Here is a 24,025-nt window from a genome sequence, read left to right on the forward strand (position 1 = left end):
CTTCTTCTTCACTGTAAGAGTACAAAACAATCTGAGTCAAGAATAGTATGTCATAAAAAATTTAGAATGCTATCATTTAAAAAAATAAAATGAGGGGCACCTGGGTGGCTCAGTCAGTTAAGCATCCAACTCTTGATTTCAGCTCAGGTCATGATCTCGGGGTTACGAGATGAACCCTGTGTCAGGCTCTGTGCTCAGCAAGGAGTCTCCTTGAGAATCTTTCCCTATCCCCCACCCCCACCTGCACACGCACGCTTTCTCTCTCAAATAAATCTTTAAAAATAAATAAAAATGAGATACTACTAATTATATCTTAAAATATTACAAACTGCCTCTTACCTTTCAACATATACTTTCTTCCCCTTTGCCTAACCAATCTCATGACAACTCATCACTTCTCTAACTGTATTACAAAAATTGAAAGGGTGCCTGGGTGGCTCAGTTTGTTAGGCATCTGCCTTCGGCTCGGGTCATGATCCTGGGGTTCTGGGATCAAGCCCCGCGTCGGGCTCCCTGATCAATGAGGAGCCTGCTTCTCCCTCTCCCTCTGCCCCTCCCCCTGCTTGTGCTTGTGTGCTCTGTCAAATAAAATCTTTAAAAAAAAAAAAAAAATTGAAAACCAACACACAAACTGATGTTCCCATTGTGAATAACTCATTTCATAGAAGCCCAGGCTGAGATTAACTGTGTCATACAACTACAGGTAAGCTGATATCACACCAAGACATGAACATTACATTAAAGGGCATGTATGAAAAACAAGGGGAAAATTGTCTCCATGAAGACTAAGGGTGGGGGGGGGGGAAGTCTCACTACTTTCATTATGCTTGGCATTAAAACAAAACAAAACAGGGGCGCCTAGGTGGTTCAGCTGTTAAGCGTCTGCCTTCAGCTCAAGTCATATCCTAGGGTCCTGGGATCAAGCCCCGTCAGGCTCCCCGCTCGGCGGGAAGCCTGCTTCTCCCTCTCCCACTCCCCCTTCTTGTGTTCCCTCTCCCTCTATGTCTCTGTCAAATAAATAAATAAAATCTTAAAAAAAAAAAAAATCCTTCTTTCTTCTTTTAAAGAATTGTGTTTGTGTGGTGTTGCCTATACACTGCTCTGTGAAACTAATCACACCAAATTTGTCAGTAAAAATGGGAATATCAAATTGACTGGATCATACCAACAGTCCATACAACACAGATGAATTAATAGTACTGATATGCATGCTAGAAGGGCACATGCATCATTATAAATTGTTTTGAGCTGTTCTACAGCTTAACTCAAGGGACTATGTTGATGAGGAAGGAATATGAAGATCTTTGACAAATTTAATAACCAAAAAAATCAAACTTTTTCCTTCTCGATATATCCCAGCATTTCTAACTAGTATAAAAATCAATTGGTTTGCTTCCTTCTCTGCCTATTCCTAGTATATATCAAAAGAGGTAAAATCAACAAAAAGCAAAACAAAATCACAGAATTCAGGGCTAACGCAAGAGCTATTTCAGCTCAAACTCTAACCCACTCATCTCATTTAATCCATCCAATAACCCTATGTTATAGAATGAGAAAGTATTATCCTTATTTAATTATGAGGACAAGTCTCAAAGTGGCTTGCCCAAGCTGTAGTCAGAACTGCTACTGCTATCTTCTAATTATGTAATTTCAAATTCTGTGTTCTACTCTAAGTGGAGGTTTCTGTCCTTCACAACAATCCCTAAGGTGCCTTGAAGGAACAGTCTGAAACACAGAACTCAATTATACTGTGAACATCTCCAGTGTCAGGCAGTCTTCTGAATGAAACACATGCCATTTTTAGAAAGCTTTGAATTAAAAATGAAGAACCACTGATCCAGGCAAATATCCTTATTTTACACACGAAGGAGCTGCAGAAGACGGAAGGAACTATCTCACAAATGTCTCTCAAATAGCTAGTGTAATAGCTGTGTATTACTTTGGTAAGGCTGTGACAAAGTACCATAGACTGGGTGGGTGGCTTAATCAACAGAAATTTATTTTCTCAGAATTCGGGAGGTTTCAAGTCTAAGACTGAAATGTCAGCAGGGTTGGTTTCTTCTAAGGCCTCTCGCCTTGGCTGATAGATGGCTGTCTTCTTCCAATGTCTTCATATGGTCTTCCTTTTGTGTGTGTGTGTCCTAATACCATCTTTTTATAAGGATACCAGATATTAAATTAAGAGCCCATCCATATGACCTTATTTTATCTGAACTACCTCTTTAAAAGCTCTATCTTCCCAAACAGTTACATTCTGAGGTACTAGGGGCTAGGATTTCAGCATATAAATTTTGAGGGAACATAATTCAGTCTGTAACACTCCACTTCCTCGTCCCCATAATTCATGTCCTTCTCATAAGCAAAACACATTCACTGCATTCCAACAGTTCCTAAAGTCTTAACTCATTCCAGCATCAACTCTTAAGTCAACCTCATCTAAATATCATTTAAATCAGGTATGGGTGGACTTGAGTTAGGATTCATCCTGAGGCAAAATTCCTCTTCAACTGTGAACTGTGAATCTAGGTAAGTTACCTGCTTTCAAAATACAATGGTGGGACAGGCAGAAGTAGACATTCTCATTCCAAAAAGGAAAATCAGAAGAAAGGGGTAATGGGTCACACACAATTCAAAAACTAACAAGGCAAACTGCATTAGATTTTAAGGCTAAAGAATAATCCCTCTTTGGCTCCACGCTCTGTCCTCTGGGTGGAGGCCCTACCTTCCAGGCCCACGGGTGTGGTAGATCCCATGGTGGCGAGTGGCAGCCCTGCCAGCTTCTTAACCTTCTTCAGGGCCATCCTGTTCCTGAAGGACAACACATGATCATAGCCAGCTGGCTCTACTGACTTGTCCTATGGAATCCCCCAAATCTGAGGGCCTCCCTTCAGTTCATCCTGTTTTGTCCCTTTCAGTCCAAGCTGTTAGGGTTTCGGCTAGCATAATGCCATCTCTATTTCTGCTGAGGCGGCTTAATGGATGCCTAAATCACATGCCCGTAATCTCTTTAGCAAATAGTTGTCTAGTAACAACCTTGATGTTATCTCCAGAACACATACCTTCTAACTTTTCACAAGCATAGGGTGAGAATTTTCCACATCTTCAAGTTTGGTTCCTTTTTGCTTAGCAATTCCTTCCTCAATTTCTCTCTCCTCCTGCATTTTACTATAAGCAAGGAGAAATGAAGCTGTGGATCTTAACACTTTGCTTAGAACTCTCAGCTAAGGGGCACCTGGGTGGCTCAGATGGTTGGGCGTCTGCCTTCAGCTCAGGTCATGATCCCAGAGTCCTGGGATGGAGCCCCGCATCAGGCTCCCTGCTCCTCGGGAGGCCTGCTTCTCCCCCTCCCTCGGCGACTCCCCTTGCTTATGTTCCTTCTCGCTGGGTCTCTGTCAAATAAATAAATAAAATCTTAAAAAAAAAAAAAACTCTCAGCTAAATATTCAAGTTCATTACACAAGTTCTATTTTCTACAAAACACAGGAATACAATTTAGCCAGTTCTTTGCCACATTCTAACAAGATCACCTTTTGTTCATTCTCCAGTAACATTTACATCTCAGGCTTCACCAAAGCATCTTTCTCATTTCTACGAAGACTCTGTCTGTGATCATATGTATCTCTCTCCAAGACAACAGAAACCATCTTTCCTTTCACAGCCCTTACCAGAATTACCTTCAATGTCCACTTATCTACTCACAATCTCCTGAGGCAACCTTGGCTTTTTCTAACATGCACCTCAGAATTCTTCAAATCTCTACCACACCCAGTCCCAAAGTCACTTCAGTATTTCTAGGTATTTATTAGAGCAGCATCCCACTTCCCAGTATCAGAATCTATGTTAGTTTGCCAAATCTACAAGTACCACAGATTGGGTGGCTTAAACTACAGAAATTAAGTTCCTCACAATTCTGGAGGTTAGAAGTCCAGGATCAAGGTTTCAGCAGGATTGATTTCTTCAAACGTCTCTCTCCTTGGCTTTTAGATAGCAGTCTTTCTCCTGGGTCTTCACAATGTCTCCCATTTATGTGTGTCTATCCTTATCACTTCTTATAAGGACACCAGTCATATTTGATTTGGGCCCAACCACATGATCTCATTTTATCTTAATTACCTTTAAAGGTCCTGTATCCCAGAATAGTCATATTCTAGGTACTGGACTTCAACACATGAACTTTGAGGCAACACAACTCAGCCCACAACTGGCTGAGAATACTCATATTCACTTTTTGTATAAAATACTGAATATCACTCTTTCCTAGCCACTGTGCTAGCTGATGACCATGTATGAAATGGTGAGCTAAACAGATACAATGTCTGACTCAAAATCTCTGACTTAAAAATGAGGGGAAACAATCATATAATCATACAAATTAACAAATAAAAAGTACATGAGAACTTATACCATGTATTTTGGACCTCGCCAAGCCTGCTTTGTCCAAAAAGGCTTCTTTGAAGAGCTCAAATCTGAAGGATGAGTATGGAAGGGGTGTGTACACATAGAACTTTCCAGGAAGGGAAACTCAACAGCACAGTCAAGGAACTGAGAGGTAGCCAGTGGGGCTGGAATACAGAAAGTAAGAACAGTAATAAAACATGAGGCTGGATAGGAAGGTAGGGATCACATCAACCAGGGTCTTAATTATCATTGTATGGTTTCTGGTCTTTAGCCTAACAGTAATGGGAATCACCTGAAAAGTTTTACACATGATTATATTTTCATTTTATAAAAATCACTCTAGAAGGAGACTGCTGGTAATGTTCTATTTCTTGAGCAGAGTTCTGGTTACATGGATATGATCACTTTCTGAAAATCTGAGCTATACACTTAAAATTTAAGTACTTTTCCATATGTCCATTATACTTCAGTCTGGTTAGACTGTGCAAAGGATTAAAACAAAACAAGAATTGATGTGGGGACTCAAGTCTCAGAGATAATTCAAACTAGAGAGATGGCAATCAAAAATGGATACATTCAAGAGATATGTGAGTGGCAAAATCCACAGGCCCTGGTTGGTGGATTGAGTATGAAGGGGGAAAGGAGGTATCAAAGAAGACTCCCAAGTTTCTGGCTTGCAGAAATGGATGGTAGATCCATTCACTATGTAAGGAAATCCTAGAAATCCAGAGATGGGCTGTTCAATTTTCCAGGCTTAAAAGTAAAAACATTAGGTAGGCAGATAAATAAAAAGGTTGAAGCTCAAACACCAAGTCTAAGTAGAAAATACATTTAGGGATCAATACTATTAATAACAGAGGCAGTGGGGTACCAAATCCTTCAACCAATATTTAATGAGCTCCTACCATATTACAGGCACTGGTTTAGATTCTGTGGATACAGCTCAAACAAAGAAACAAATTCTCATGGGACGTATATTCTTGTTCAGGCAGACCCCCGACAAATCAATAACAAATAAACAACCTCAACCACTAATAAGTACTATGGTGAAAACAAAATGCGACAACGTATTGAGTGACAGGGATAGGTCTATTTTACTTAATATTGAAATAATCAGGAAGCCCTCTTTGCAAAGGTGAATTTGAGGTGAGACCTGAATGTTCAAACAACACTAGGCAGAGAAGAAAAGGACAGCATTCTAGGAAAAGAGCTAGTGCTTAAAGCAAAATCAAGCTTAGCATGTTTGAAGAACAAACAAAAAGACCAGTATAGATGGAATGTAGTAAGGGAAGGGGGCAGAGTTGTGCAAGTCAGGGACAGGGAAGAAGTAGAGTTTAAGTGGGGAGTGATGTAATTTACATTAAAAAAAATTTTTTTTATAGATTAGTTGCTCTGTGAATAAAATTATAGGGTGACAAAGAAAAGTAGGGAGACTACCACGTCCAAGTGAGAAATGATGAAATCTCACGGGGAAAGCTAAAATTAAGAACAGAAGACGGGGGGTGCCTGGGTGGCTCAGTCGTTGAGCGTCTGCCTTTGGCTCGGGTCGTGGTCCCAGGGTCCTGGGATGGAGCCCCGCATCGGGCTTCCCACTCTGCGGGAGGCCTGCTTCTCCCTCTCCCACTCCCCCTGCTTGTGTTCCTTCTCTTGCTGTGTCTCTTTCTGTCAAATGAATTAAAAAAAAAAAAACAGAAGACGGTCTAGAACTAAAACTTAAGTAATTTTAAAAAGCAAAGACCAAGAGGAAGAGAAGGCAGCAAATGAGACCAAGAAGTACTCACAGAGATATGAACAAAAACCTTATCAAGGAAAAATATTTTAAGGAAAAAAGTGATCAAGAGTCAAACGCTTACTGGGTAGTCATATGAGGACTGAAAAAAGCTCATCAATACAGAGGAACATTTGGAGACCTTAAGATCTATTTAGAATGACAGAGTCAGAAGCTAAAATGGAGTGGGTAGGTAGTATCACAAACAGTTGAAGGGAAAATGACAAAAGTCACAGTTCTTTAGTCTGGCTGTAAAGGAGTGGTGTCAAGAAGGGGGGGCTTTAATGGGGATGCCTGGGTGGCTCAGTCGTTAAGCATCTGCCTTCAGCTCTGGTCATGATCCCAGGGACCTGGGATAGAGCACCCGCATCAGGCTCCCTGCTCAACGTGGAGTCTGCCTCTCCCTCTCCCTCTGCACACTCCCCCCATCATGCTCTGTTTCTCAAATAAATAAAATCTTTAAAAAAAAAAAAAATGAAGAGAGAGAAGGAGGCTTGATCGTGTCTGAATGTGGACAGACTAAGGAAAGAAAAAGAAAGCAAGACTGAAGTTAGAGAGAGAAGGAATAACTGGCGACATAAAAAGATTCCTGAGAAAGCAGTAAGAGATGCAATCCAGAACACAGGTGAATGTGTTTAGATTGGAGGAGGGCTACCCTCCCTACTGAAATAGGAGAATGGATACAAATGGAAGTGGAACTCAGATTGCCTGACTCTTAAAATAATGTGTTCTTTCCACTAAAATTGTCATGAATATGCTGAAAAGTAGAACTGAAGAAAAGTTAAATTGAGGTTACTTAGCCTAAAGAAGGCAAGTAGTAACTCAATATATATTATTTTTGAAATCAAAAATAATTATATGAAGATGTCTATCAGTACCAGGTATTCTTTATGCTGAATAAAGATAAATGTGTTCAAAATGAAAAGAGATCAAGCACTTGATCTCTCTCTGAACTGATCACAGTTCTTTGGAAGAAGGGCTCTGAAAAATCACCACTTTAGGATAAATACCCAAAGTATTTTTCTCAGATTTTTTTGAGAATTCTGCGAAATTTTAAAGCAAAAAGCAAGAGAATAATCTTTAAATGACCCTAAAAGAAATGGATAATCAAAAGCCTGAAGGTTGCTTTAGTTGTCTGTATTCTAGGATTGAATTTCTTGATCCTAAATCATGAATCTAAAGACTACTGGTTCAAAATCTGAAATAAAAGGCTCTGATGGTGTTAGATATGACAAGTAATTCACACTCCATCTCCATGTCTCCTAAATTACAAACTACCTTATAAAGTTGCTCTCCTTAGATCAATTATGTCCTTAATATCAAAGGGTTGTTGACTGTTTTAGGGAGAAGACTATGTCTACCATTCAACATTTTATTGACTCTTTTTAAAGGACAAAGATCCAAAGGCCTAGTAGTGACCAAGGGTGACCAGGAAGACCCTGTTTTATGGCACTTAGGATACAAGATAATCTTTTTGAATAACTTGGGCTTCTACTGGTTTTTGAAAAGCAAAGGTAAGATATAGGGAGGGAGAAATACCACTTTTGACAACTATCCTTCTAGCCTTAACAATTTCTTCCCTATCATTCCCCAGAATTTTTTTTTTTTTTAAGATTTTATTTATTTGACAGAGAGAGACACAGCGAAAGAGAAACACAAGCAGGGGGAGTGGGAGAGGGAGAAGCAGGCCTCCCGAGGAGCAGGGAGCCTGATGTAGGGCTCAATCCCAGGACCCTGACATCATGACGTGAGCCGAAGGCAGACACCCAACAACTGAGCCACCCAGGCACCCTTTTCCCAGAATATTTTAAAAAATAGGCTTTTTTCCTCATTAATTTTAAATTAATTCAAAATCTCTAGCCCAGGCCAAGCCTCCTAACACATTTCCTGTACACACTTGAATTTACTTATATTTGAATTAAAATGTTTTAACCACATCTTTGCCAGTGTTACACTGTACTATATTCCAACAACCTCAATTTGATAATGTGCTGCTTTCTAGGTCCTGAACTGAAAACTATTTTAAACTACTGATGAAACTAATGCTATTTTTCTTCTATTCTGATTTCACATTTAGAAACAGTTAAAAAAAAAAAAAAAAAAGAATCACAATCTACTCTAGGGATTAAGAAAAACCAAGCAAGATCCAGTCCTATTTTTTAGGTTAACTAAAACAAAGTAAGGCAAATACTCAACAATAATTCTTCATTCTGTACTTAAAGGTTTTCCTTGTAGAATCTTACTCAATATATTATTTATATAGTGAACTTAAGTAACTGGCTCTTTTATTGTTCTTTAATTTTAGAAAATTAAACACAGAAGAAAAGATGCTATTATAAAAGAAAGAAATGCTTAATTCTTCAGAAATTCAGAAAACTGATGTATCAAATTTCCATAACACCTACTACTATAGCACACTTAAGGAATATGTGAACACTGAAAGAAAAAATAAAGACCACTTACACAACAGTGCTGATCTATTCTGGGAAATACTGCCTCAAAATCAGCAAAACAAACAGCTTACGTAATTTAACAATCCATTTATTGAATACTACACATTTCAAAAGCTAATTAAAATAAATTTTTAAACATTAAAGCACAACAGCATATGTAAAAGTTCAATTGAAAAGATGTTGCTGAAATATGATTACCAATTATATCAATATATATTTTGTAGAAAACATTAAATACTAAATGGTATCTCTACTTTCAGTCTTGACTTTTAAAAATAGGACTCTAAATGGCCACTTACAGGTTTCTTCAATTTCGTTGATAAATTAACATACCTTCAACCCTACAAATTCAAAGGTACAATTAAGACTGATGTATCACTGACCTCTACCTCAGAAACCAATAATACATTATATATTAATTAATTGAATTTAAATTGGAAAAAAAAAGAAAAACAAAACAAAACAAAGGTACCATTAAAGATGCACTCAACTCTTCACTGGCATTTCTTTCCTACCTTAAAAAAAAAAATGTTATATTGGTAGTAATTTTTAAAAAGATGACTATGTCTAAAAGATAAAATGGGCTATAGTGAGGAATATGTCTGACCTAGAGTTGGATCCCAGTTACAACTCTCCCCAGAGAAATTATGTTGGAGAACTTTGCTTAACCTCTGTTAAGTTTTTGTTTCTTCTTTATAAAACCCTTGTAGAACTGTTATGAAAACTTGGAGCCTGTTAACAATCACAATTACAAGAGAGCCTGGCACTGACAGGCATTAAATAAATGGCAGCTACTTAAATGAACATTATTATATTAAGGCTGTTGCTATTAAATTCTTATTCCTCATTGTAGCAGCACTGCACAATATGAAGCACTTGTAGAGATTGAACTCAAAACAAGATCAGCTTTCCTTCAAAATCACTCCGTTCTTTAATAAGGGTGGACTGGAGAATCATGATGTAACAGTGAATTCTACAATACTGAATTCCCAACTACTACTTACCAACAAGTCTATCATCATGACACTTAAGTATTATAAAATAAATTTTTCTTGAATTCATACATCCAAGTACTATGCCATGTTTATGGGATTCTTAACTAATGAGTAACACATTGTTAGACTTTTATAAATCTTTCCAAGCATTTTCATATCTAAGTTCTAACTAAATGGCAGGGTTAGGAAACCAACCGCAAAGCTGCTGGTCTATAAATATAACATGGTTAATTATATAAGGTTCCTAAGGAACAATGAGTTCACTGAAACAGGAGGGAAATAGTTACCTCCATTTTTGTCAGCCACTTACCATCCCACCATCTTCATTAAAAACGTTATGCAGTTACACAAGGATGGCTGAGCAGAAAATGGACAGAAGAAAAAAAATATGTACAGGAAAAGATTATGAAAGAAACAAGAAACATGATTTATAATACTATTAAGAAAGAAAAAATAATAAAGGCAGAGGAAGAACCCACAATCCCTTCCCAAAATCAAATTTCATTTCTTTATACTATAAAAACTTAAGAGTTCGGGATTATAATTGAAGACACACTACAGAGTTGTACAACTGTAATTAACAGTTGTAGATGAACTAACCCCAAGGGTAAAACCTTGATTTTATATGTCCTACCCGAGAATGCAGTTGAAACTGCAAAACAAGAAAATAATCGAAATAAAGTGTATTTCAATGGACTCTACTGAATTTGAACACAATTTGAACCATGAATGAACACATTATTCTTTTTTTCCCTTAGTTACTAATAAGTTTAAAGGCAAAAAAACCCTAGGTCACCTTAAAAATCTCTCAGTCTTCCCACTAATTTACAAAAAATTCAATTAAAAATACATTTTTTACAACTGGAAGATACTCCCAGATGAAGTCTTCAGTTACTCACCAAAGTAGGGATAATGCTTGTTAATGTGATTTTGTCTTGTTCTAAGATTAGGAGACAAACTGTAACTGTGTCCATGCTAAATAAAAGAATCTATTTTATTCATACTTAAATTTAAGACAGCTTACTGAAGTTAATGGGTCCTATATTGGGAAGTGTATTATAATACGTGATTACCACAATTATCACACCTGGAACGCAACATGGGTATCATTCAGAGAACAAAATTTGTTAGGAAAAAGGAGAAAGATTATTTCTAATCTAAATTACTAAAATAAACTTCTATTAAATGCACCCAAAGTAAAAATTTTCCAACAGACACAGCCTTAGCTTGAGGCTCTCTCTTCAAAAAGTTATTTGTGCTAGTCTTTCCCCTTGTTTCTGTGCACAATTTGACAGTGACAATGTGTTAAGAATTTCCACAGAAGATATATTAAAAATTAAGCTCACAATTGTATATTCTATTATAAAACTTATGCCTTCTAGTGTAATGCAAATGTAAATAAAGATATTGAATGTAAATGATAACCAATCTATTACAAGTTTTCTGAACCTAGCTGCAAACATTATAAATTTTCAAGGTTTGCAATTTACAAACCATGCAAAAAGTGAACATTTTTTAGACTTAAGACACTTAGCAATTTGAATCAACTGAATTAATTTAAATGTTGTTTTAAATATGAAAAAAGGAATCAGAAAGATGCAAAAGAAAATCACTACTCCTCTTTCAGAACTTATGTCATTGAACAAACTAAACAGTACCTTTTACCATCCTAAGGACATTTTAAGAAGAAATCTGATATACATAAAAGGAGACCAATTATTTTAATAAGACCTTAATCTTAAAAATAAAATAAAAATTGGTACGCCAATCTTAATTAGTAAAGAGAAAGAAAACCATCAAAAGGGAGATATTCATTACTTTCTTAATACAATCTCTCCTTCCTCTGTAAATTCACAAGAATTACATCTAACAATTTTAATAGAAAAAAATTTTATTTATAAATTGTAACCTATAAAACTTAACTCTGAAACCATTAACTCAATCTTCTTTTTCTGCTACCACCAAATATTTATTCTGAATGGTCATTATAACAAAACTAAACCATGCTTTGTTATGATTCTAGACTAAGGTGTTTACTCTATTTAATGAGTTGCAAATGTTAAAACAATCACACACACACACACACACACACACACACACACACAAATCTTAGGCCCTAATAACAAATTCTCAGTTACTGCATTCACGTTAGAATACTACATAAAATTTCAATAAAGACTAGCAAACCTATACGATCAAGGCACTAATATATAAACAACCACATTTCTTCAATATTTTCCAAAGAGAACACCACCAATTTTCTTTATAAATACTTATAAAACCAGGCTCAGAAAATCAGATATTTCTGCAATAACAAAAACTCGAATGTGGTCAAAATAAAGATTTCATATCCTATGAAATCATGAACTCTTTCAAAACTTACCTATACATAAGACTAGAAAATTCCAGAGTCTATATTAGACAAGAAATAACCAAACTTCAAATACTTAAATCCACCCTACTGCTCCAACAAAATACAACCCAATCTTTTATAAACAATCTTACTTTAAAACAGACATAAAATATTAAAAAGTTAACATTTTCTTTTGAAAAGGTGAATACTGAAAATAAAGATTATCTATTTAAAAAGCAGTACCATTAGTTCAACTTAATTACCACATTAAGTATTTTTGCTAGCAGGATTATGACATACAGAAAACTATAAATTTGCTTATCAAAAAGGAAGTGGTTTTTATACCAAGCCTATGAAAAAACAACTTAGGTTAAGCTGCATTCTACTTAACTAAATGTATTTTATCTTAGTTAAATATGATGACTAATGCCCCATGTTTATTGTTTGGGATGGAGACCAACTTAAAATGGGGCATAGGAACTGGGGGCTATTCCATTAAGAATATAACTGGGGGCATAAAAAAACAAGATCTGAATACAAGAAAAATTTTGAGAAATATCTTTAATCAGTAAATTTTTTGATTTTTAAAGATTTTTATAGACTTAAAACCAAAGCAATGACTGTAACAGTGATTCTGGTATCTTTCATTGCATATTCATGCTTGTTATTGTTCAAAAAATAAAAAAATTAACCAGAATGCTAATGGGGAACCATATTAATTTAATATGCTTAGAGGAACTATTAATTTTCTGTCTTTAAAAAAAAACAACCTTCAAACCTTTTCAGAATGTTAATTTCCCTGCCTAGTATGGATTTATACTAAAAAAAAATCAGCAATGATTAATGATCTCTGCATGATTATTTAAGTACTCAGAAGTACTAAAAGATGAAGTTGGTCCATAATAAAATCTGGAAATTTACTTCACACTTACTAACATGAACATATTTCTTTATAATATGTATCTTTCAAAGGCAATTCCCTACTTCCTTAAAATAAATTTGGCTAATTAAGCATCTATTAATAAAAAACTATAGATTCATAACACTATTACTCCTAACAGTTTTATAAAGACAGAGGGAAAGGAACACACAGTATACATCTGACAGTTGTCTCATCTGTCCCCAAATTAAATCCTTCTGTACTATTTTCAAAATGTGCTAATGTACATAATAAAATACTAGAAAACACAAGCCTAAATACCAAGAAGTATTACTCTGAAACAAAAGAATACATGAAAATAGTGGATGAAGAAAATGTGTATATGTATAAATATATATACATTTACACACAAAACATGAGTTAGCATATTTACTGTATCATATTTAGTTAAGATGAATACATACAAACACACATGTTAAACAAAATAAAGCAAAGTAATACCTATTCAAATGTAAACAGCAGTGAATAGTACAAATAAATAGAAATCATATTCTTATCTCACTAAAAGCAATGTGATACAGACCTTGTTCAGAGTACTGTATTTAGTTTTGAGACTTGCACTTAGTATTACTTGAAAAGTAATATATAGATGTGGGAGAACATTTAAAGTAAGGTTGAAAAGAACAGCAAAAGGTTTAAACAACATATGAAGAAAAAGTACTAGATTTAGGATGGGCTGGGTTAGGAGGAAGTAAATGGGCCATGAAATATTACCATGTAAAACACCTGAAGGATCATAACATTTTTTTTTTAACAGCATATAACTAGCTAGGGTTTCTTCCTTAAAAAGAGCAAATCAAAGATGAGGATGAATTACAAAATCTCAGAAATGAATTCCATCTCAGTTTCTAAATTTTAAGTGACAAAACACAATCTAATAAAGAAAACTATCCAATGAGACATATAGTTGGTCTACAAAAAAACTGAAACCAGGAGAACTAAAATATCCTGCAAGACAAATCTTACAATTAATGCTAAGGACCTGTCCAAAATATTTTTTTATATTAGAATTATACAATGTTAAATAAAGTAAAGTGATATATTATCAGAATAACCTGAAAAGCTTTTTCTAAGTATACAGTGATTTCCCTATTTATCCATTCCAGAACCGAAGAGTGTGGAGGGATAGGGGGATGGTTTGAGAAGGGTGATGAATATGGATATACTATATATTATGAAAATGTATACTATGGAGAAAACCACCCAGGTGGTTGATACACCTACTGCTATACAGCATTTGATGGAGAATTTAAGTGATATGCTAATTATAGCTTAGAAATATTTTTGTCATATAGATGAATTTGAAGAAACATAATTTTACCTGTATAATGAATAGAAAAATCAACAGAGGTGCCTATATCAAGTATTTCTTATATATTTAAGGTAGTTAAGAAAAAATACTAGTATTTTATGAAAAGTTAGATTTAGGTATGAGCTATAAAACTACCCAATATTATCTACAAAACAGATACAATTAGTTTAATATTCAGTTGTAGAAAAACTATTCTAGTCCTACCCAACTCTACTAAGGCGTTTTCATAATAACCCAAGGGATTAACAACAAAAAATTATAAAAACATTTAAAAAACAATTTTATATAATTTTTATTTACACTTTAGGATTTAAACAACTTGCTGGGAACATCCTTTGTGAGGCAACATAGTCTTTTTTTTAAATTTGAAACTATTTAAACTTCAAGATAGGCTCACTAATTTTTTTCAAGGGCAAGCAACAAATGTGTTAGCTGAAAATAGCCAGTTTAATGATTATTTGTAACAGAGACTTGATTATGTGAGCCTAGAGAGCCTCCCCACCTCTGTCTCCCCTGTGAAGGAGGAGGTCTTTGTGTGCTTTTGTGTGACGGTTCCACTGAATTCATTACAATAGAGATGGACATTTCATATTCGTAACGATCCAACATCTGAGCAATCTTCTTTCGAGATACACCATGTTTATTCCTCCTACCAAAAAAGAAAAGGATTTTAATTCTTTAGAATGTATAGGCTTAGAGATTAAACTGTTTTAGAGTAACAGAGTACAGATTCTAAATCATATTTTACAAATAAATACTAAAAGATACATCTCATTCACCCACATTTTAGACAAAAAAAATTTATACTGGCTCTCAAAAATTTTAACAATATTTTAAAAAGGTTTAAAGATACCATAAATCACAGCAAAATGTTAACTGATAAAATCTTCCTCACATAAAACTACCAATTCATTGAACCATGGAGTTAATCTTCCCCCCTCTTTTAATAACAAAATCAAAGATTATGAGACAGTGTTTTGGGAATTACAGAGGAACTGAGTGGACTTTTAGGATTATAAAAATCAATATAAAATATCATTTTTCAAAGTTATTTTAGGACACTTCCTTTTGCATTTTTAAAATTTATTATCAATACCAAATTATTATTAGAGATGTAACAACTTGGACATATTTCACAAACAATGTTGAGTGACAGAAACTAGACACAATGAACACATACTGTACTTTATTTACATAAAGTTTGAAAAAAAATTAAACTACGGTGTTAGGCAAAATATGTTTTAGAAAAAAACACACATTAAAGAAAAAGAAAGAAAAAAGACACATTAAAGAGAAGAAAGTAATTATCAGGGAATTCTTACTGGGAAAAGGAATTCAAATAACTTCTGAGGTGTTGATAACATTCTTATAACATGGGTAATGGTTAAATGAATATTTGCCTTTACAAGAAATTTGTTAAGCTGTGTATTTATATTTTATGTAATTTTCTGTGAGTTTAATTATGACAACAAAAAGTGGTTTAAAAATTATTCTTGACCCTCAAAAAACGTTTTACAATTTATTTTACCCTTGTAGTTTTCTATAACTTGACTTGGACATGGCAAAACACATAGGAACATATTTTACATTTAATGTTATAGTTCTAGATTTACTAATGCTAATTAATTTTTCCCAGAAAAGAGACACAAAGGAAACATTAAACTATAGATGTTTATGTTCAAGATGAGAAGAAAAAAGCAAAAGGACTAGAAGACAAAAAAAGAAAAAAGAAGAGGGATCTGAAGTTGAAACTGGCAAGATATGACTAAATCCACAAGATGTCAAAATTGGTAATTCCATCAATTTACCAAAAAAAAAATCTGTCAAACTAATCTACATATCAGTTAAACTGACTTTATTGTGTGAAGTCAATTATATTAAGAATTCTAATAAATTTCAACAGTTCCTCAGTGTTAATGAAGCCTAACTGTATTTCACCAATTCATTTATTCTGCATAACCCAAATAGCTCATCTACCTGAGGTGTATTATACACACAGAAGATGAATAATACTAGTTATTAATAAATCTATCCATTTTACTCACATATGAACACATAGTGTGCAAATCAAAAAGGGAAGAAAGGGTAACCAAATGAATAAAAGGGGAAAAAAAATTAGTTGAACATCATACACAGAATAACATTTAAGCTGAAAGAGGGCAAGCTGAGGTGGGGGAAAAAAAACTGTTTTTTTAAAAAAAGGAAGTTATGGCTGCACAACTCTGTGCATGTACAGTTGACCCTTGAACAACATAGGTTCAAACTGTGGCAGGTCCACTTACATGTGGCTTTTTTCAACAAATATAGTCCAGTAAAAAAGCCACATGTAAGTGGATCTAGGAGGGCACTTGGTGTAATGAGCACTGGGTATTATATGCAACTGATGAATCACTAAACTCTACCTCTGAAACTAATAAAACACTGTATGTTAATTGATTTAATTTAAATAAAAAAATAAAAAGTAAATATAGCATAGTACTGTAAATGTACTTTCTCTTCCTTATGATTTTCCTAATAACAATTTCTTTTCTCTAACTTACTTGATTATAAGAATATGGTATATAATACAGGTAACATACAAAATAGAGGTGTTACTCAACTGTTTATGTTATCAGTAAGGCTTCTGGTCAACAGTAGGCTATTAGTGGTTAAGATTTTGGGGGAATCAAAAGTCATCATCAAAAATGGACTCAAAAATCCATTATCTGTGGATTTCCGAGGCAACTGCACTGAAAACCATAAATTGTAAACTTTTAATGCATAAAATGTAAGGTATGTGAATTACATTTCAAAGTTGTTAGGAAAAGCAGAGAGGGAGAACAAAAACAAAGAAAAAGAGTCAGGAAAACCAGTGACATGAGGGGAAAGGGACAAAGGTAAACACAAATCGAAAGCCAGGGCTGAAAGTAATAAAAGTCCATAATCTCTCAGCACAAATTTTGAAATCTAAAAATGGTCTGAAAATTCACTGATTCATATGGCAGCAAAATCTAACCAAACCTATACTCATTTGGCAGCACAATGTATATTTTAATCTAATAGTTTACTCAGAGCGAACATTAGATTATGTAGAATCTTTCTTATCTAATTAGAGGACTAGTAGTGATTTGCCACAGAAAAAATAAGATGTGTGATTATGACATGCTGCCCCAAACTCGGCTAGGGGTATTATGATTCTGTATATGTACCATATTACCTTTCTATTAAAAAAACAAAGAAACAAAAACAAACCCTGAATTCTAAAACACACTGATTACAAGGATTTTGGATTATGAATCTACAGATTATGAATCTGTAGTAGTAAAGATGGAAAAGAGAAAGACGATGAAAGCCCCAGGTAAAAAGGTAATGGGAAGAAAAGTTTGAAGGGCAATGCAGGTAAGTGGTCTGCTGAAAACCAGAAGGAAAAGTTCTAACTTTTCCAAAGTGTTCTGGATTTCCACTAGCGTTCAATGAACTACGAAACAATGTAGGAATTTACATATGAAAAAATAACACACACACTTAACAAGGAAAATTTAATAAAACTGACCAAGGCAAGTACCCTAAGAACCCTTAAATTTAAGTCAATGTTCCTCTTGACAGAAAGTTGAGCAGTAGTCCCTATTCACAAATAGCAAACATGACAAGCAAAAGTTAGTAAATAGTAAAGAAACTGTGTAAAGGAGAAGAGAAAGAAAAAAAGATAAAGACTCAAAAAAATTTTTCAAAGATAAGGATTCAAAAAAAATTTGAGTGCCTTACTTTTCTAATTCTTCAGGATCAAATTTCCACCAAGTTTCAGGTTCATGAAACTCTACTCTGTATCCTTTTCCTATGGCCTACACAAAGGAAAGGAAGAAAACAAAAACCCAGAGAATACTTCTTAAAGTAAAAAAGAAAGCAGATAAATAGAAGTTTCATTTAGACAATACTTCTAAATTTGTTTGACCAAGAAACATTTTACTTTTAAATAATATGTCCACAAAAATGTTAAGACCACATAACCGGACAATTTCGAATTACTGTCTTCAAGTCCAGGCAAAACTAACAAGATGAGCATATTTCTTAGTAAGTACCAATCCCAGTTTTTTAAAAACTAAGTTAACGAACACACCTCTTTAGAAAACAGGGACAAATGTTTATGTAATGAAGATCAAAGTAACCAAAATTTCAGAGTATGAAAAAATGAGTTAAGAATAAAATATTAAAACTCTCTCATATCACATATTTACCATTTCCACATATGGTTTCATTTCCCAAGCTTGTGTATTAGTGTTGTCTATTATAACTGGAGATCTCCCCTGATTGATAGCTTGTTTTGCTGAAATAAAAAAATAAATTTAAAAAACAAAAACCAGAGAACTATTAGATTAAAATATACAAAATAAAACTTACACATTCATTATTAAGAAAATTTCTACATCTCTGTACTTAAAACTAAAACTATGCAATTTCCTGAGTTAGTGCGGTGAACAAAAAAAAAAAAAAAAAAAAAAGACTCCACTAGATTAAAAGGGAATTAAGAGACATAACCACAGGCAATGTATATTCTCTGGACCAGATACTGGTTTTAACAATGACATTTGGGGAAAAACATTTTGTTGAACTCACAACTAAGAAAGCCTTCAGTCTCTAGCTAACTTTGATTTATAGGAAATATATGAACAAGTTACTTAGGATACAGTCTGAGTATGAAAAGAGATGAGCCTTTACTGACATGGAAAGATGAAGACTGTTAACTGAATATGGCAAATTATAACACAATATGTAAGTATGACCTTATTTTGGTCAAAATATAGAGATCTAGGAAGAGTTACTAAATATCAAAAGTGGTCATCTGAGGGTAACGGGAATATCAGCAATCTATGCTTATCTGTATTTTCCAAAGTTTTACAATTACAAATAATGCTTCTGAAATAAAAAACTTATATACCAAGTAGCTAAGTACTACAGTTCAACTGACTTTGTAAGTATTTTTTAAGACCAGAATTCTCAAATTAGGAGCTGGGGTCACATGGAAATTTTCTAAACTACATCTTCCTATCCCTTTGCCATCTCTTCCCCAAGAATCCCTGCCACAATGAGCCACTGTTAACAACAGGAGTGTGTGTACCCCTAAGTGTAAATAGACAAGAAACATAATTAAGAACCTACAATAAAATTTAAAAGGCTGAGGCAAAAAGCAATGATATAGAAGTTTTGTTGGGACTTAGAATTCAAAACACTAAGTTCTACATAATGAAAACACTTATACAGATGTCTAAGGGCAGACAGTATTCTAAAGGTTAGTTAAGTAATAATGACTATGGTGGAATACATATTTGGGAGAAAATATCTCTAAATACGAAAAGAAATTTAGAATTTGGGTCATAAATAGGATATCAAGATGCTATCATCTTACGTTGCTCTATCCCCAATCATAAACTGATCAAATCTTTCATTAAAAAAAAAAAAACTTACTAACTAATCCTCTTAATGTCTAATGGTTAGGCTGGCACCTCCAAGGAGAAGCTTAAGAATCAAATTAAATCTCTGATTTGCAGGAATGGGGAGATTATCCTCTTTCCATGAAAAATCATCATGTGATACCACATTCCAGTGTACTCCAGGAGGAAAGAGTTCCTAAGTAAATAATGTTTGAATACCCTAATAACGAGAGTCATTTCTTAAACAAAATAACCACCATACTCTAAGAAACAGAATGACACCTCAAAGAGGTTTTTAATTTATAGGTGGTCTAACATGAATTTAAGATTCTTCTAATAATACACATGAAGCATACAGAGATTCCCATTTTTAAAAGTGTTCAATAAACATCTACTAAAAAGAGAAATTTAGTCCTAAGTAAGTCATGCTTATAATTTTCAAAATGTTCAATAATCGCTAGTTATCATTACCTTGGAAAAATTTATGCTATACTGATAATAAAACCAGCAGTTTATCTAAACACCATTTTTTATTCAGCAAGTATAACTCACATAGCATAAACATTTATTATAATATTCTAGGCTGGTATTGCAAAGAGAAAAAAATGTCCCATAAAACAAATTTCAGTCCACCAAAGGTATACTGTCTCTGCCCACTGCCTTTATTCATTCCACTCATCACCTACCACTATTTTCCTTAACTTTAGTCCAATAACTCTAAACATTTTTTGGAATTGCAATACCATCATTACTTGATTTACGCAGTAACGTTCCGTGGCATAATGTTCTGTGGAAAACCAATACTAGGAAACAATCTTAAAATCAAACTTATTTCACATTAAACTTTTTACTCAAAAATATCCTCACTGTAATTCCTGTGAAAATTGACAATTAAAAATAAAAGCATTCATCCTGTTTTTCCTGTATATACTGTACTAAATTTAGGACAACCCTAATTGCTATTTCTAGGTGAAAGTTCTTCATTACAGAAGAATTCTAGCATGGAAGGAATGTTAGACCTAGAAAATCACCATTTTGCAACCTTTAATGAAAAGTCTCATTCAGGAAACAATTCACTATTGGATAAAACCATTAGACATAAGGTTGATAGGGAACTTGATAATGGAAGGATTAGGCTGTCCCTTTGAAGCTATTAATCAATCTTAATATCACTAAAACTGGGACAACCAGAAATATGCTTACCAAAAAAATAAGTGGAACCTAATAAATCCTCCTGTCTAGAACTAATTTCTATTTAAGGAAATACAGGAGAAAGAAAAACAGGTTAAATAGTTACCACAAGGAAGCGAACAGACAACCACAAAATATGGGACATTCTATAGGACAACCAACCAACTTCTGCAACAAATTAATGTTATAAAGGCAAAAAGAGGGGATAAAAAGAGGAAAGAGATTAATCTACTTAAAAGAAACATAAAACTAAATGTACTGCCAGGACCTGGCTTGTATCCTGATTCAAAAAGAACAACTGTAAAGAAATATGTAAGACAACGGGAAATTTCATTACAGGCTGGGTATTACATGATGTCAAGGAATTGTTTGTTTTTTTGTGTTTTTTTAGGTGTGATGATGGTACTGCAATGAAATAAGATGCCATTAAGTAAAAAAAAGGTTAATTTGAAATGCATGCTATCTGATGTCTAAAATTTGCTTTAAAAACCTTAGCAAATAAAAAAAGGAGGGAGTGTTAAAACAAAAAAGATAAAAGCCAATAAGGCAAAACCTTGATAACTGATAATAATTCTGAGTGATTGGAGGTATGGGGTTCATTGTAACTTAAGTTAGATTCAAATTTTTTCACAATACAAACAATTTGTTTAATCATTAATACATTCTTCGTCTTTTAAAAAAGAACTTACTTAGTTCTAGATCAAAAGTTTTCAATCCTTATTGCAACATTAGAATATCTGGGTAACTTCCCCCAAAAATACTGGTGTTTAGATCCACTCCAGACCAACTAAACCAGAATCTCTGGGGCTAAGATTCAGGCATAAGTTTTTTCACTTTTTATTTTATTTTTAAAATTTTTTAAGATTTTATTTATTTGACAGAGAGAGAGAGACAGCTAGAGCAGGAACACAAGCAGGGGGAGTGGGAGAGGGAGAAGCAGGCTTCCCGCCGAGCAGGGAGCCCAATGCGGGGCTCGATCCCAGAACCCTGGGATCATGACCTGAGCAGAAGGCAGATGCTTAACGACTGAGCCACCCAGGCGCCCCCAGGCATAAGTTTTTTTTAAAAGGTCCCCAGGTGATTCAAATGTGCAGTCAATTCCAGAATGAGAAAAAACTGAGAGATATAGGTCTAAAAAATGCATTATGTAGATTTTTTTGTAGAGTAATGTCAATGGGAAAAACTTTAATATTCACAGGCATTTTATTCCTAGCCTTAGAAAACATTAGCATTACTCTTAGGGAAATACCTTTTGAGAATATACAACAGTATGAAGAGTTGTCTGAATTTATTCATGAGTATAAAATAAAGGATATCAAAATATCCCACACCTCTATTTTACCAGCTTATATGGGTACACTATTTACAATTTACAAAATATACCTATCTAAATTCTAAGGCAAGTGTAACTATCATCACTTCTAATAGACGAACAAATTGGTCTCAAAGCTATTTAAATGGCTTGCCAAAGTCATTCAGCCGGTAAAAGTCAAGTTGAGAATAAAAACTCAAGTCTTCTGACTCCTAGTCAAATATTCCATCCCGGAGACTTGGCCCAAAACAAACCTCTGTTCTGGTTCCAGTCATGGGCATCACCAAGTTGATTAACATTATACCTGTACCCATCTTGATGGTGAAAATAGTCATCAGTGCTGAATACAATGCCATCACGACTCTGACCAAGCAGAATTCTGTTAATGAAAGAAATCATAAGGTGCCATTTATAAAATCTATAACCATCAAAGATAAGTCACACAGGAAAGTTTATTAAATGAATCTCTGGTACTTACCTGTAAGTATATTGCAAACAGAATAGCACAGGAGCTGAACCTTAAAAAGTTTCCAGATTTCAAGTATCACTTCACACTTAAATCTACACAATTACAACCAATAACAAAAACTTTTTAGGTGGCATTTGTACTAAGTGGCATTTGTATTGCCACTTGTAAAAGCACTCTTCAACCAATCCCAAAATTATGTCAACTATTATCCGTGTTTTAACTTTAGTGAATTTTTATGCGGTGTCTAAAATTGCCTAAATTTAGTGCAATAAGTAACCGAAAAAGGCAAATAAGCCTAAACAAGCAATTCATCTGGGGAAAACTCTATTTGACCTAAGATAGCTTTACTAAACTCATGTCCACAAAACGCAAACATATATGACCTAAAAGTGGAAGTCAGAAATAGCTTGAGACTTAAGGTTGTGAAATAACCTGTGATCCTCCAAAGCATAGTCAAACTTTAAAACTGTTAAGAGATTACATTACTAAATGAAGTCAACTGTTAAGCACTAAAGAATACACTCTTCACAATAAATCAATAATCAAATTTCATTCTCACAATATGATACCACCTTAAGTTTCTAAGTACAGATTAACTAGTGTTCAGATTGTCAGAGAATTCCCCAAACCAGTGACTCATGAATGACACTAGGAGTGTGCTGAGAAAAGGTAAAACACAGTTAAGAGAATAATCTGGATCTAACAATAACAGAAATGTTTTGTTTTGTCTCCCCCCCCCCCCCCCACAAGCCATTAGGCAACTGAGTAACACTCTGTAACTTTCTGAGAGGGGAAGGGACTGGAAAGTGGTAGAAGAGATTGAGAATACAAAAGTATTGTCATGGAATGATTCAAGAATACATACCCCCTAATTCAAAGGAATAAGAAGGACTCTGACTATTAAATAAACATATCTCTCCTTTTCTCAGCTTATTACAAAATTGTATACAGGTATACCTCAGAGATACTGCAGGTTTGGTTTCAGACCACCACAATCATGTATCACAATGAAGGAAATCAAATTAATTTTCTGGTTTCCCAGTGCATAAAAGTTATTACTAAAAAAAAACAACGTATACACCTTAATTCAAAAATATTTTATTGCTAAGAAATGCTAACCATCATCTGAGCTTTCAATGAGTTGTAACCTTTTTGCTGGCATCTTGCCTCAATGTTGATGTAGGCTGACTGATCAGATTGGTGGTTGTGAAGGCTGGGGTGGCTGTAGCAATTCCCTAAAATAGGACAATGAAGTTTACCCCATCCACTGACTCTTTCTTTCCTAAACAATTTCTCTGTAACATGTGATGCTGTTTGACTGCATTTTACTCACAAGAGAACTTCTTTGAAAATCAGACTTAATCCTCTCAAACCCTGCCACTGCTTTAGCAACTAAGTTTATGGAATATTCTAAATCTTTTGTTTT

At 34.2% G+C, this 24,025-nt stretch overlaps 1 protein-coding gene across 7 annotated transcripts in view; it reads right to left on the reverse strand.

The window, feature by feature from the left end:
* Positions 1-24,025, reverse strand: part of LOC102735238 (NEDD4-binding protein 2-like 2) — a 58,671-nt gene that overhangs the window by 24,128 nt on the left and 10,518 nt on the right. For 2 of the 7 annotated variants that reach the window (XM_081815419.1, XM_031022595.2), the window contains 4 exons: positions 22,385-22,509; positions 18,434-18,522; positions 17,964-18,040; positions 14,722-14,868 (listed from right to left, as the gene is read on the reverse strand). The exons of 1 other annotated variant lie outside the window; for it this stretch is intronic. In XM_081815419.1, the coding sequence (XP_081671545.1) occupies positions 14,722-14,868; positions 17,964-18,040; positions 18,434-18,522; positions 22,385-22,509 (438 nt within the window). Of the gene's footprint in view, positions 1-14,633; positions 14,869-17,963; positions 18,041-18,433; positions 18,523-22,384; positions 22,516-24,025 lie in introns of those variants that run through there. 4 more of the 7 variants (XM_081815421.1, XM_081815423.1, XM_081815422.1 and 1 more) reach the window with 4 other exon arrangements.

The sequence above is a fragment of the Leptonychotes weddellii genome, chromosome 3, assembly GCF_054177405.1.
Source record: "Leptonychotes weddellii isolate Sample4059 chromosome 3, ASM5417740v2, whole genome shotgun sequence".
Lineage (NCBI taxonomy): Eukaryota > Metazoa > Chordata > Mammalia > Carnivora > Phocidae > Leptonychotes > Leptonychotes weddellii.